A 16,269-nucleotide genomic window follows, 5' to 3' on the forward strand; every position below is an offset into this window, starting at 1 on the left:
AAATTTTTTTTCATACAAATATCTCTATATATTCACCTATATCCAACACAAACCCACAACAATATAACATACAATCTTTTCTCTCTATTAACCTATATCAAACCCAAACCAACACCAATATCACATACCAATATCACATACCAATATCACATACCACACCCAAAACCCAAAATCACCCCATCTTCCAAACCTTTTTTTAAAAACATGGCTGGAAATTGGTACCCAAACCTAGAATCAGATTACAGTTACGACGATTTATGGTCGGCACCGGACCAACCGATGTTTTATTCGGGGTCGCAACAACCATCCGGCTTTCAACCATCCAACATACAACCGTCTCCTAACTTTGTAGTTCCGGAGACACAAGAACCAGAAGGTGAAGCTGCGGGACAAAGAAGACGCGTCCACCGGAAAAAACAAATTGCAACGGACGGGTCGGGTTCGGCTTCGACCGGAAGGACGAAACGGAAAATCACTCCGTGGTCATCGGATGAGAAGGAAGCCCTGTGTCGGGCTTGGATAGTCACTTCTGAGGATCGGCGTTGCGGTAATTGTTTTAACGTTTTTAAAAATGATTTTTAATAAAAAAGTTAAATAAAAAAGTTAAATGACATACAAATTTATTTATGCATTTTGCAGCGGACTACCAAAAGAGCAAGGTCTTTTGGACAAAGGTTAGGGAGACGTTCTATTCGCTCGTTGGGAGTACAGAGCGGAACGCCGATATGATTTCGGGTCGGTGGACCGAAATCAGAAAATTTGTCGGCTTGTTTACTAATCTGTTCAACAGGAACGCCGGTCGTATGAGAGCAAGTGGCAGTGACGATTTGGCGGTTTATAATTTCACTGTCGAAGAGTGGAGGCAGGAGTGCCTGCGGAGGTATGGGACGGTGAAGACGTGGGACGATGTAAAGGTGTGGGAGAGGTTGAGAAGGTGTTCTAAGTGGGTTGAGCTGGTGGCGCCGGACGTTGATGCGGAAGTAGGGCCGAAACGGACTAAAACTAGTTCGTCTGGAGCGTACAGCACTTCCGCCGGGTCGGATTGCCGGGTTGGATTCGACCTAAACGTTGCGGGGGAGGAAACGTCTTCACCGCCGAGGAGGCGGCCATTGGGAAGGGACGCCAGGGGCAAAAAACCGGCTGAGGGGGAAGCCGTAAACATCAACGATCTTGTTGAATCCCTCAATAAATTCAACAAAACCATGGTGGTGGTCTCTAATGACAAAAAGGAAAAAAAAAGAATGAGAGATTTGGAATTCCTTACAAGAGACTTCAGTAACCTAAATCCGGTCGACCAAATGCTGATGGAAAAACAAAAGGAACGTATCCGGAAGAGGTTGATCGAAGAAGACCAAGCCGAAGAATAAGAATAATGTTTTTTTTTAGTACTTTAATTTTTTTTTTAGATATTAATGTGTTTTTTTAATTAATGTGTGTTTTTTTAAATAATTTATGAGTTTTTTTAATAATACGTTTTTTAAATACATTTATAAAACAATAAAAAAAAAACCGCTCGAGCCCCCTCTCGCGCCCCTCCACACCATGCCCCGGGGCGCGAGCACCACTACCAACACCCATCTTATCAAGTTTCTCTCTCTGCCACACGTCACAATATTATTGGCTGGCGCCCCCACTCACGCCCTCTCTCGCGCCCCCCACACCCCTCAGCCTAACCCAACAATAAACGTGCCCTCATTATTTTGATTTTAGCAAGTTTTATTATAAACTTATCTTATATAATTTATTTCTTAAAAAAATATATAATGTAATGCTAATCTGTACAAAGAGCTATATTTTAATAATGTCTTTTGATTATTGTAATATAATCGTATCATGGCTTGATAAATTTTTGGAATAATAAATATAGTGACTGCTCCCCAATTATTATAACTTATTTTGTCATTCAATAGTAATTTTGGTTGATCACTGGATCATAATTTCTTCCCCTTTCCATTACTCATCCCCAAAATAATTCAAGTTTTAATTGAAGTGACATGATTTAAAGCACTTGCCTTGTGGAACCCATGATTTTGTACTAACGACAAAGGTCTTTGCTCTATATAGTTATTAAACAAAACTTTTAATTGGGAGATTTATACTCATACGGATTGGCGGATAATAATCCATGGTATAAATTTAGTTGGTATTCATAACTTTTAGTTTAGTTGCCAAAGCCAACGATTTACGCTTAAGTTATCCTAGATTTTGATTGTGCGTTTCTCCATTTCGTTCATAATCATCATTGTGAAAGAAATCGAGTAAAAATTAAGTATAAATATATGATGATTATGTTATTGAGATGTTATTGACAACAAATTAAATTGAAAGTTATGAGTATCATTGATCAAACTGTAAGTATCGATTATTATCGGTAATGAGTCATATGTATCCAGTTTACCTAATATTTATGGTCGTTTTGCATGAAAAAAATATGAATGAAATTTATACATAGATTTTCGTAATTACTTTATGCAAGTGTAAAATTATAAGTCCATCTTTATGCTGCATCACCCTGGAAGAAAGTATTGTAAAAATGTTTATTGCACATGTTATTGTTCCTCATATTGGTAAGAGAAGAAAACAAGGGGAAGTATGGTATCGTGTTTTTGACTAGTGTGGTATGACCTCTCTATTTTCAACTATGCTTTCACTGGGAGGCTCTATTGTTCTCTCAAAATCTTCATAAATCAAGGGACTAAAACAACGAAATTCAGTCAATCATCCTAACTTCCTTATCGTACATTCATTTGGTTTGCAACGATTGAATTATCAACAGCAAACACAACTCGATCTAGATAACATAAAGGTGAGCACGTTTAATTGGATAAAAAGTCAAACTAAGAAAGAGTTCTTTAGTTTTGTCCCCATAACATAACCCGTCTTAAATGTAATTCCATAGCTTCTTGCTAGTGTGCTTTGTTGTCAATATAGTTTTCGTTCAAATAAAAGAGAATAAAACATAAAAAATGAAACTACTTGATACTTTTTAAAAGAAGATCTCTACTTGTTTTACATGCTATCCTCTTCCTTTTATTATTATTATTATTATTATTATTATTATTATTATTATTATTTACTTGTCACATAATAACATGAACCTATGGTGAGTACGTACTACGTACATTTGTTTTGTACGGTTAGGGGAAATCTCTTTAAGTTGAGAAGTCATGTAAGAAAACAAAGTGATTGGATATGTTTCACCGGATGATGTATTGTTCACAAGTTGAGGATAATAATAATAATAAGTCCAAACATAGAGTGGTAACTTTGACTTTTCTGGTTCAATCATTTATGTTAATTATGTTGACAGATAATTAGTCAGCCGACACATTTTGAGGTCGGCAGCTGTCGGCCGGTGACCGGGGAGTTGAAAGCGGGAAATCTCAATATAGATAGAAATACATGTGGTACTCTTCATATAAATAATAAAGGCTCTGGTTATTCACACACCCTTGACTTATACACACCCACTTTCAAGTGTGTTCCGTACGATAGTATAACCCCAATACGATCGTATGTAGGGTATTGGATAACCAAAGGGTGTAAGAATAACGTATCCCATAATAAACTAATAATAATAACAACAACAATATAAAACAATACCATTTAATAATAATAATAACAATCACACCGGTTTCATTATTACACCATACCATATCTTGTCTTCTTCAATCTCATTTCAGTTTTCATTTCCAACTATTTTGGCCCTTATCTTCATCCAAATATGTTACAAGATAATGAATTCAGATGATTTAAACTTTTGTAAATTGCAATATCCTCTGGTTAATGCAAATCATGGACCAAACAGAGATTGAAGAGCATTTGTTCACACTTGGTGAACCAAAGGTATGTAGTACTTCATTCTGTACTTTACATCACATGGAAATTAATTATGATAATTCCCAGTTTGGTATTTATAAAATATGTTACTGCAAGATTTATATTATTAGAAAGATTTCATGTTTCATTAATTATGGTTGTGTTGCTAATATGATTGTAGTTACATGGAGGAATGTGCGCATCTCTTTCTTTGATTTATGCCAAAGTTTTAACTATTTTTCCTGATCTAGAAGCCGCGAGGCCTCGGAGTACTTCGGGTATTCAGACTTTATGTTCTTTGCACATAGCACTAGAAAAGACTAAAACTCTTCTTCAACATTGTGCAGAATGTAGTAAACTTTACCTGGTATGTTTTATCTCTTAATCTTGTATAAGGCATTTGTAGTGTATTTAATCAAATCTGATATGAATCATTTGCAGGCTATAACAGGAGATTCTGTTGTTCTAAAATTTGAAAAGGCAAAATCTGCTTTGGAAGATAGTCTTGTACGGGTCGAAGATATAGTCCCACAAAGTATCGGTTCTCAGGTAATAACAACAAACGAATCGAATCTAATATTTTACTTAGTCGAGTCCAACAGGTCATGCATAGTAATATTATGACCCCAAGATGTCATCAGTAGACAGTACTTTCCAAAGACTTGGTTTTTTTTCTATTAAAAAAGGGCTAGCGGTGCGCAGCTTGTTGCCTGTTTGCCTATCTTGATGTAAAAGTCGATATTTTGAAATTTGAATTAGATTCTGAACTACATTTTAACTACCCTTCTTTCAGATTGCTGATGTTTTAGTTGAACTCAAGGGGACAGAATTTGCTCTAGATCCGTTAGAGAAACAAGTAGGAGATGAGATAATCGGATTGTTACAAGAAGGAAGAAATTTCAACAGCAGCTGTGAGAACAGTGAGTTAGAAACTTTTCACCAAGCTGCATCTAAACTCGGTATCACTTCTTCACGGGGAGCTCTTCGAGAACGAAGAGCGTTAAAAAAATTGATTGAAAAATCTAGAGTTGAAGATGATAAAAGAAAAGAAGCCATTGTGGCTTATCTTTTACATTTAATGAAAAAATACTCGAAATTATTCAGAAGTGATTTCTCAGATGATAATGATTCACAAGGTGGCTCAACCCCTTGTTCACCAACAGTTCATGGATCTTTTGAAAATGGGTTGGCCAACGTGTTTGACCGTCAGCTTTCAAAGATGAGTTCTTTTAACTTCAAACCGAACTTTAGAAGATCCGGGCAGATGTCGATCCCACCTGAAGAGCTTAGGTGCCCAATATCGTTACAACTAATGTATGATCCAGTCATCATTGCATCCGGGCAGACGTATGAAAGAGTTTGTATTGAAAAATGGTTCGAAAACGGGCATAACACGTGCCCGAAGTCGCATCAAACCTTGGGTCATCTTGGTTTGACTCCTAACTACTCTGTAAAGGGTTTAATTGCTAATTGGTGTGAGCAAAATGGAATCTTGGTTCCTGATGGTCCACCGGATTCCCTGGATGACAACTACTGGAACGTATCTTTGACCGAGAACGTGTCAACTGTATCTAGATTTGCTGACAGTGTTGGTTCTTGCAAGTATGAGAAAGAGAGTGATGAACCTGAGGTTGTGCATGCTGATGAAGGTAACATGTTTGAAACATATGAGGATTTGTTGACTAGTTTGACCATGGAAAATGAGAGGAGGATTAAAGCTGTGGAGAAAATTCGGCTTTTGTCAAAGGATGATGAAGAGGCCCGGATATTTATGGGCGCAAATGGTTTCGTTGAAGCATTGTTGCAGTTTTTTGAGTCTACTGTGCATGAAAGAAACCTTGTTGCTCAAGAAAGTGTAGCCATGGCTCTTTTCAACCTCTCTGTTAATAATAACAGGTATATTATGTTCATGTTTTACTTGTTACATTTTATCAATTTGAATGGGTCATTAAAGTCGGCTAAACAGTAAACAAGTCGAAAGTTGCCCAAAAATGTAATTTTAATCAATAAAACCTCTTAAATAACTTTATTTAGTAAACTAGACTGTCAAAGAAATAATATAATGTCAATGCATTCACTTATGAATGGCTCAATTCAGATATGTTCTATCTTTAACTGGTACAAAATCTAGCTTAAAAGGAACTGGGTCAAACGGGCCTAACGTTTTCCAAAGTGTATTCTAATGCATAAAACCCTCTAAAATCAGTTTTATCAAAGTAAGTTTTTTTGTAATCTTGGGACACTAATTTTTATACAACAGATTGAGAAAAAGTGTTTTGGGCCAACCGGCCCGTTATGTACAAAAGTACCTGTTTGACCCAAACTCTTTATGTCCCCGTTGCTAATTGCTTGATCGCGCATTTTGCGACACCTAGTCATATTGTATTTGAATATTTGATAGTAAAAGTGTTCATGTTATTGGCCCGAACCCATTTCCAGGAACAAAGAAACAATGTTAGCAGCCGGAGTACTTCCTTTGCTTGAGGAAATGATCAGAAACATGGGTTCACCGGGGGCGGTTGCAGCCCTCTACCTAAATCTTTCTTGTTTAGAACAAGCCAAGCCCGTTATTGGTTCAAGTGAGGCGGTCCCTTTCTTGATCCGGGTTCTCATGGATACCGTAGACCCCACATGTAAATCGGATGCACTTATCGCACTCTACCATCTTTCGTCTTTACATTCTAACATCCCTCGGCTCGTGTCATTTAACATCCTCGATGCGCTTCAGTCACTCATAGAGGATGATACGTGGACCGAGAAAGTATTGGTCATTTTGACCAACATGGCCAACTTCGCCCGAGACGAGATCATGTCGACTCATGGTTTGATTAGCGGGCTTGCATCTGCTCTAGATATCAACGAGCCATCGGTTCAGGAGCAAGCTGCAGCTTGCTTGTTGACTTTATGCACAGGAAGTGAAAAGTGCATTCAGATGGTTCTTCAAGAAGGGGTTATACCTTCTTTAGTGTCGGTTTCGGCTAATGGGACCGTTAGAGGGAAACAAAAGGCTCAGAAGTTGTTGTTGCTGTTTAGAGAGCAACGACATCAGGACCCGCCTGGGGTTCAGGATAGTGGTCCACAGGAATACGAGACTAGTAACATTGGTGTCGGTCCGGTTAATGAAGAAGTGAGGGCTTTGACCAAACAAGTCTCCAAGAGAAAACTGGGGAGGGGTTGGAGTTCTTTGTGGAGAAACAAGAGTTTCTTGGTGCGCCAGTGTTGAGACGTTGAGTCTAATGGTTAGGTGAATTGGTGCACTAGTGTTGAGCCCTTGAGTCTTAATGGTTAGGTGAATTGGTGCACCACTTGATGACTTTGGCTTTTGTATAGGTTTAGTGGTTGTTTCAGGCTTTCAGCACTTGGTATAAATTGTTGTAAGTTGTAAATTCTTTTGATCTATGTCACCTCATTTTTATTTTCTGCTAATTTTGTTTTGTATGAGTCATCAAGTCAAGTAGCAATATAACTTGACCTATACTTAAAGTTTAATATCATGTATATATGCATGTTATTTGAAGTTAATTTTTGTTAACATGAATATATTACTTTTCTTGGAGTGTTTGATTTATGAAATTTCTTGTGAATTGATTTGTAAATTTTTTCACTCGTTGACATAATGTTTCGGTATAGGTTGTTTGTTTATACGCAGATACTTTTACCGGGTCCAGACAGCGAAGAGGGTCATGAAAAAATCAATTCAGATTATTTAATTTGTATTGGGTTTGAAGATGATTTCAATTTAAATATATGACTAAAGTTAACAGCATGCTTATACTCTATGTTATAAACTAATAATCACACAATTATTCATATAAAAATATTCCATATGTGGCCTCTCACCAATGCCTGAAGCACGCACGATATTTATGCCCGTAACGTTTTCCTTGTATGTATTGTTGTTATTATTATTATAAATAATATGCTATATATGTATATAAGCTTAGTGTTTAGAATAAAAATCCATTTGAGTTGTAAAAACTCTAGAAACCCATTTTTAATCACATGTTTTTAATTAAAGATTAAATCTTGTGGTCTACAATTAAAGTTAATCAAAAATGTAAAAGTTAATTTACATTTTCTTTCTCCTGAAAACATAAAAAAAAATTAGTAAAAAAATAGCAAATTTTTTTTTATGTTTTCGATGTTTTGTATTAAATGTAACATATATTACATGTACAAAAAAAAAAAACGATGTTATATAGGATTTTCACAACTCAAGTGGGTTTTTATTTTATACTTTTCATGAAACTTTTAAAGCAATAAATATTTGTAGATGTACACTTTATGGATGGTATATTTGTCACCCGATGTACACTTTATGGATGGTATATTTGTCACCCAATGTTGTAAATCATACAGACAAATAAATGAAGCACAATGTGTCACCCAATGTTGTAAATCATACAGACAAATAAATGAAGCACAATGTGAAATGGTAAACCTATTTACTAAAAGTAGAGGTGCACAAATCGGGTATTCTTAGGAACCGGAACCGGGTAGAAACCGGAACCGGGTATAGTCAACAAAAGTCAAAATCAGGTCCGGGTAGGAACCGGAACCGGGTATAGTCAACAAAAGTCAAAATCAGGTCCGGGTAGAAACCGGAACCGGGTATAGTCAACAAAAGTTATTCTTAGGAACCGGAACCGGGTAGAAACCGGAACCGGGTATAGTCAACAAAAGTCAAAATCAGGTCCGGGTAGGAACCGGTTCCGGGTATTTGACCGGGTTTTGACCGGTTCCGTTGGGTTTTTTTCGGGTTTCGGGTAGGGTACAGCCGGGTTTTGACCGGGTATTGGTGGAACCGGTTCCACCGGTTTCGGGTCGGTTCCGGTTCCGGTTTCAGAGGAAACCCAATACCCGGTCCATACCCGCGGGTAGGGTAGGATCGGGTCCGGTTCCGGGTAGGAACCGTCAGGTTAGGTCCGGACCCGGTTTTTTTGTGCACCTCTAACTAAAAGGTTATAAGTTCCAACGTTAGGCTGTTGTAAAAAAGAAGGCCCAAACATAAGTAAAGCCCAAAAAGAAAATAAATAAAAAAGGTCATCTAATTAAAAAAAAGGGCTCAGTTTAGTTTCCTACCAGTGAACCTAGGGCTGTAAACGAACCGAATGAACACGAACAAGACCTTGTTCATGTTCGTTCGTTAAGGAAATAATTTGTTCATGAACGGTTCACGAACACTTACCAAACGAGATTTTATGTTCGTGTTCGTTTATTAAGGAAATGAATGTGTTCATGAACTCAAACGAACATAAATAAAATCGACAAAGCCTAGAGACCGATATATTCATTAACGTAAATAATAAAAGCATGTAAACAATTCGAACGAACATGAACAAGGGTATGTAGTGTTCGTTCATTAAACTTTAAACGGAAACGAATGCTTAATCGAACGAATACTTAAGTTTTTGTTCGTTTTTTTAAAATTAAACACTTGTGTTCGTTTAACATAATTCAACAAAGATAAAAGAACATAAATGAACAAATGTAAATGAACACAAATTAACAAATACAAAACTTTTTAAGTAGATAACTTATCCAAAAAAATATTTAATTATTTTCTATTAACACATAAAGGGTCATAAATAAACAAACATAAACGAACGTTCATGAACATAAATGAACGAATGGAACATATATTCATGTTCGTTCGTTAAATTAAACGAACACAAATTTTCTGTTCGTGTTCGTTCGTGTATTAAATAAACAAACTTCCCGCTGAACGGTTCACGAAAAGTTCACCGAACATTCGGTTCATTTACAGGCCTAAGTGAACCAATTAAAGTGTCATTCTTATGTTTTCTTTGCGCAAATAATATATGAGCTTGATCAATTAAAAAAAAGAAGAAGACTGGGGCGATTGAGATTTCTATAATATGTTCTAATAGAACGGCTCATGTGAATTTCAAAAATCAGTAACGTCGCTTAACATCGTCCAATAAAGAGTAGTTTCGTCTTTTGCTTGTGTTAAGTTGACATGTTTAATTAAACGGATCATGGTCAAGTTCATATGCTTCACTCGTTTCTATAGACACGCCCCATCGACCTGTCTAAATTTAGAATAAAAATAAAGAAAAGTTATATTTTGTAAAGTCAATGTAAATACGACTTGTTTAACATATTTATTAAATACGGCTAGTTTACCATATTCATTAAATATGATTCGGTTAATATATTTGTTAAATACGACTGGTTTAATATATTTATATGTTTACAAACAACTCCCATTTACAAACAATCTAGTGTTTATTGAAAGTCAATTCTAAAATGGTTCATCAAGATAGTTAACAGGTCGGTTTTGATAGTAAGTGAAAGTTGAAGTATAATTCGAAAGAGTTTAAGTTATTAGGATTTAAATAATAGTTTGAAAGTTTAGAATGATCTATTTAGTTTTGAAAAATCGGATTTAATAATTCCTTCTTTTTTTTGTTGGTCGATAATAATGTCACCTGAATATATTCTCGTCACCGGTCCCACATTTTACATTATTTTTTTCTCATTGAATCTCTATTAAAAAAACTTAAACTCCGTTAAGTTTAATCCGAATTTCAAACTGATGTTTAGGGTTTTTGATCGAAAGAAAAATACGAGACGATTGATGCGATACTTACCTCGAAACGGTGATAATTGTATTGTCTATTGTGTTAATTATCACATCAATAGTGTCATTCTTACGGAGTTAATAGCATGTTTGGGATTGAGTTTGAAAAATGCTTATTGACTTATAGGTGTTTCAAAAAGCCAATAAGTTAAAATGTGTTTGGCAATCAAAAAAATCTTTTTTATTTTAGCCTTTTTAAAGGGTTAAAAAACAGTTATTCAAAAGCCTTAAATCCTGGTTTTTTTAAATGGTTTTTTGAAAAAGCCAATAAGTCAATAAGCATTTTTCAAACTCAATCCCACTCTAAGTTTCACAATTATCACAAGCTGAGTCACATCCGAAATCAACAAAATCTATTGTTACACAACAACATATCAACTTATCAATCCCTAGCAAATCGATCATTATCAATGCTGCCCCAACAATTGAAGGTCGATCCCCGTTATACAAAAGGAATAGAAACGCTGGCAATTGAAACACAGCTTTGTCGATTCTTTTAACTCTAATCGATCGTCGGATCTATTTCAATTGGGATATTAGGATTTCGGATTCTTCAATTAGAGGTCGCGATTTTGAAATGATTGGACGATGGTGGTGAGAGTTATGATGGTGGTGGTGGTCTGTCACTTTGGGTGGGATGGAGTGTTTAATCAATCTTTATATTATAAATATTATTATTAATTGAGTTTTAAAAATCTCTTATTTGTGGCCTAGTGGTAGGAGGTCTGGGTTCTCCAGTGAAGACTCAAGTTTGAATCTCACTTGTGTGTCACTTTTGGGTGGATATTGGCAACGAAGAATTTGAGCTACGCCTTGTGCAAAGGTTGTTAGTTCGAACCTTGAGCTCACCTAGGTTTTCGTCCCACCTGTGTGTTACACCAAAGAGTTCTGCTCTTGTGTTGGCACAACGATTGTCAAGTGACAGTCGGCGGTATAATTTCCCGAGGGAACATCCAAGCCAAACTCTGAAGCCAGCGTGGCCCCGGTTAAGACAACATAGTCTGGCCAGAATGGGGTATCAGGGCTCTTCAGATTTGAAGAATGCGGTAGCCTGAATATAAAAAAGTCTTCGTTCTAAAAAAATTGAGTTTTAAAAAATAACATAATTAATGAGCCTCCAACTTTGCCTAAATATTGGATTATTAATGTTTAAGCCACATAGGTAGTCCACATCAGCAGAAAACTAATGGAGTTAGTCTTTCATTAGCTTGATATTGTTAGAGGAAAATAAGTTAAAAGTTGGCACTGTTAGAAAATATTTCATAAGTTGGGTTTAGCGCCGGCCAATAGGTCAAAGTTTGGATTATTAAAATTTAATAATCCTTATTTTTATAATTTTCAATTAATTTTATTTGTTTATATATGTTATCTCTTCCTGAAACTCGTGCAGTACACTATAAGGAATGACGATATCAGTGAAGTCAAATCAAAAGATTCAGCAATATTAAAGGAATAAATATTTGCAAATCAAGCTATTCAAACCCATTGTTTCTTTCCTAATTTATGTCTTGCATGAAAATACTCCTTTCCATGCTTGTAAACTGCCTATATATATGGCTGTATTGTATTGTATGTGTAGTAATCATCAAAAACAATATCAATTATTACTTTATATGGTATCAAGAGCTCCTCTAAGCCTACAGATCCATTTTTTTCCCCTTTCGATCAACATGACAGACAACACAACAATTGTTGAGGTAACCACACATACCCACTTTCCCACCAAACTCACATCCCACAACTTCCCTTCATGACGTAAACAGGTCTTTTCCACCCTCAATTGGACTTGATCTTGATAAATTTGTCGATGGCTCCGTTGAAGCTCCACCAAAAATCATCGATGGCAAACCTAATCCCACCTATCGTGCGTGGTTCCGACAGGACCAGATACTCCTTGGACACCATTCAACCAATTGTTTCGTCGGCTGCGACAGCCCGAGAACTCTTCCAACGACTCACAGATAGCTTCGCGAGTATCTCCGGATCTCGCATCATCTCCCTCAAATCGAAGCTTGCCAGAACCACCAAAGGCACAAAATCTATGACAGAATTTCTCCATGAGATGAAAGCTATCGCCGATGACTTAGCGATGGATCAAGAGCCGATCAAGGATGAAGATTTCATCGTTCACATACTCAACCAGTTAGGTGACGAGTACAAACATGTTTCTGTTACCCTTCGATTTCATGAATCACCGATGACCTTTGCTGATCTATTTGAAAAACTGTTGGATTATAAACGTTATTTGCAAGACACTTCACCCCAAACCCTAATTGCCACCGTTAATCAAACGCAGAGGCCATGATACAAAAGAATTATTCAAATTACAACAGTGGGTCTTCAAATAATTCTCATAACAACCGCAACTCGACTTTTTGCCAATATTGTAGCATCCCAGGCCATGATACAAAAGAATGCAGGAAGTTAGCACGGTTTCTACAAGATAATAATATTACTATCTCCTCGACACCACCCACCAACCCAATGGTTAACTCCTCAATGGCAAGCTCGTCATTACCCACACCACCTTGGATGTTTGATAGTGGAGCATCTCACCATATTACGTCCGATCGCGCATCTTTACATACACTCTCAGAATATGGCGGGCCTGATGAGATCGTCTTAGGAAACGGTAAAGGTCTGTTTATTTCTCACATCGGTCACACATCTCTTCCCACTTCCTCTCTCACATTAAATTTGCAAAACGTTTATTTTGTTCCTCAATTGCGTAATAATCTTGTTTCCGTTGCAAAACTAACAAAGTTTCGGTTGAATTTTTTCCATTTCATTTTTTTGTGAAGGATCTTCGAACGGGGGCGCTACTAATGCAGGGGGTGAACGTTAATGACGTCTACTACGCAGCCATCAACTCTCTTCGTCATCTCTCTCAAGTCAACTTCACCACCAAGTCAATTGGTTCAATTCTCTCATGGCATCTTAAACTTGGACATCCCTCAATCAAAGTTATTAAATTTCTACTTAAGAATTTAAGACTAGATTACAAAAAAAATGTCCAAATCTTTATTTCATTGTGATGCTTGCTCAATAAATAAAAGTCACAAACTTCCATTTGGTGAAAATTCATTTAAAGTATCTAAACCTTTAGAACTTGTTTATTCGGATGTTTGGGGGCTGGTTCAAACATCAAATGATGGCTACGCCTATTATGTCATCTTTGTTGATTTCTATTCCAAATACACATGGCTATGTCCAATGAAACGGAAATCGGATGTCTCCATACTATTTCCTCAATTTAAAAAGTTAGTTGAAAAGTTCTTTAACACACCTCTCGTCTCCTTATTCTCTAGCAATGGGGGGGGGGGGGGGGGGGAATATATTGGTCTTATTCCATTCCTACAAGAAAATGGAATTTCTCACTTTACCACACCTCCTCACACCCCGGAACACAATGGTGTTGATGAGAGATGCCATAGACACATTGTTGAAACCGGTCTCTCTCTTCTACATCATGCCAACCTACCTCTCTCTTTTTGGTCTCATGCGTTTCAAACAGCGGTCCACCTTATCAATCGTCTCCCCACAAAAATCCTTGATTACAAATCACCTTTTGATCGGCTATACAATACCTCACCAACGTACACAAAATTACAACCGTTAGGTTGTTTGTGCTTCCCATGGTTACGTCCATATGCGGCCTCTAAACTACATCCAAAACCCATTAATTGTATCTTTCTAGGCTACTCAAACTCAAGATCCGCATTCTTATGATCCCAAATCTCAACGCCTCTATCACTCTCGTCATGTCGAATTTGTAGAACACATTTTTCCCTTTAAAAGTGACAATCCCTTCCCCAATTCACTTCCCACAGCCGACAACTTTATCTCTACACTTAATATGCAAACAATCCCCCCATCCAATCCTTACGTCACTACCATTCCTCCACTTTCTCATAACCATGCACATGCAAACCTACAAAATCCAATCACTCCTATACCAAACTCTCCAACACCCACTTCTCCAACCCCATCCACTAACACCCCCTCACCTTCTGACTCGACCCACTCAGCCCCACTCATCGAATCAGAACCCTCACCACCACAGTCCGAAAATTCTCCATCACAATCAACTACCGATTCTCATAACCCTCCTACAACCCCACCCATGACCGATCCACTTTCCACTCCCCCTCAAACCCCCGCTCGTCCTCAACGACCTAGAAAACCAAACTCCAAATACTTCAACTCAAACCTAGTGAATCATACAACCCTTCACCCGCTTCCACCCACTCTTGAACCTGCCACTCACACCCAGGCTTCCAAAGACCCTCAATGGCGGAAAGCCATGGATTCCGAGTTTAATGCGCTTATCCAAAATCAAACTTGGGATCTTGTCCCATCCAACTCTCAAACACCAATTGGTTGTAAATGGGTATTTCGAACTAAACGAAACTCGGATGGCTCCATTTCAAAGTACAAAGCTCGTTTAGTGGCAAAAGGCTTTCTTCAACGATACGGGAAAGACTACTTTTATACGTTCAGCCCCGTTGCAAAACCCATCACCATTCGAACCATCCTTTCAATAGCTCTTTCCAAAAATTGGTCGCTTCGTCAACTCGTTGTTAACAACGCGTTCCTCCATGGAACACTCCATGAGGACGTCTTTATGAACCAACCACCGGGCTATGTCAACCCGCAATTTCCTAATCATATATGCAAACTTAAAAAGTCATTATATGGTTTGAAGTAGGCCCCACGTGCTTGGTACATTGAACTCACCAACTTCCTTCTTCAATTTGGATTTCACAAATCCTTTTCCGATGCCCCTCTCTTCATTTACCAAACACCCAATGTCACTTGCTATTTTATAGTTTATGTTGATGACATTGTCCTAACAGGAAATAACCAAAAGTTCATTGACAACTTTATTACTGCCTTAAGCAAAAGATTTTCGGTCAAGGATCTAGGCATGCATCATCACTTCCTAGGTGTTGAAGTAATTCCTACACCAACGGGTCTCTTCTTGTCTCAACATCGACACATTCAAGATGTTCTCAATCACGTTCATATGGAAGGTGCTAAAGACGTCACCACCCCTCTTAGTGCAACCGAACCCTTATCGCTTAACGACCCATCCCCTTCAGTTGATGCCACCCCCTATCGTAAACTTGTCGGCTCTCTTCAATACCTGGCCTTCACTCGTCCGGACATCTCCTTTGCTATCAACAAACTATCTCAATTCATGCATGCTCCTAAACAAGCTCACTGGCAAGCCCTTAAACAGGTCCTTCGTTACCTTAAAGGAACTATTCATCATGGTCTTTTCTTAAACCGAAAATCTTCTCTACATCTCTCGGCCTTTTCAGATTCTGATTGGGGTGGTGTAAATGATGCCGGTAGATCCACCACTGCATATGTTCTTTACCTCAGTACAAACATCATTTCATGGAAATTGACACGACAAAAGTCGGTCTCGATCGTCTTCGGAAGCCGAGTACAAAGCTTTGGCAAATGCCTCTGCATAAATAACATGGCTAAAGAACTTACTTACAAAACTTTACAGAACTGGGAATATCCATTACTCATACACCAACACTATTCTGTGACAATACAGGAGCAACGTATCTGTGTGCCAATCCGGTTTACCATTCACACATGAAGCATGTGGCACTCGACTACCATTTTGTCCGTGAGCAAGTGTCTGGTGGGCACTTGCGAGTTCTTCACATTAACTCACAAGATCAACTTGCAGATATGCTTACCAAGCCCTTGTCACGAGCACCGTTTCTATGAAATAGATCCAAGATCGGCGTATCCGACGGATCCTCCGTCTTGCGGAGGCGTATAAGGAATGGCGATATCAGTTGAGTCAAATCAAAAGATTCAGC

At 37.7% G+C, this 16,269-nt stretch overlaps 1 protein-coding gene across 2 annotated transcripts; it reads left to right on the plus strand.

Annotated features, from left to right (window-relative positions):
• Positions 1-3,786: 3,786 nt before the first annotated feature.
• Positions 3,787-7,284, plus strand: LOC143561576 (U-box domain-containing protein 45-like). 2 transcript variants are annotated; one of them, XM_077049621.1, is made up of 6 exons: positions 3,787-3,846; positions 4,001-4,186; positions 4,261-4,368; positions 4,613-5,715; positions 6,259-7,063; positions 7,109-7,284. In XM_077049621.1, exons 1-5 carry the CDS (start codon positions 3,787-3,789, stop codon positions 7,040-7,042), a joined length of 2,241 nt encoding a protein of 746 aa, XP_076905736.1. In that variant the 3' UTR covers positions 7,043-7,063; positions 7,109-7,284. The 2 variants fall into 2 exon arrangements, with proteins under 2 accessions (XP_076905736.1, XP_076905735.1); XM_077049620.1 differs by having other exon boundaries at positions 6,259-7,284.
• Positions 7,285-16,269: the final 8,985 nt, after the last annotated feature.

Source organism: Bidens hawaiensis, unplaced genomic scaffold (assembly GCF_021521415.1).
Source record: "Bidens hawaiensis isolate Kalapana, Puna unplaced genomic scaffold, B.hawaiensis_p1.1 tig00020713_1, whole genome shotgun sequence".
NCBI classification, from domain to species: domain Eukaryota; kingdom Viridiplantae; phylum Streptophyta; class Magnoliopsida; order Asterales; family Asteraceae; genus Bidens; species Bidens hawaiensis.

Coding starts and splice junctions, on each gene's coding strand:
- LOC143561576 (XM_077049620.1), top strand. CDS start 3,787: ATGCAAATCATGGACCAAACAGAGATTGAAGAGCATTTGTTCACACTT. Junction 4,187..4,260: donor AATGTAGTAAACTTTACCTG/GTATGTTTTATC, acceptor AATCATTTGCAG/GCTATAACAGGAGATTCTGT. Junction 5,716..6,258: donor CTCTCTGTTAATAATAACAG/GTATATTATGTT, acceptor ACCCATTTCCAG/GAACAAAGAAACAATGTTAG.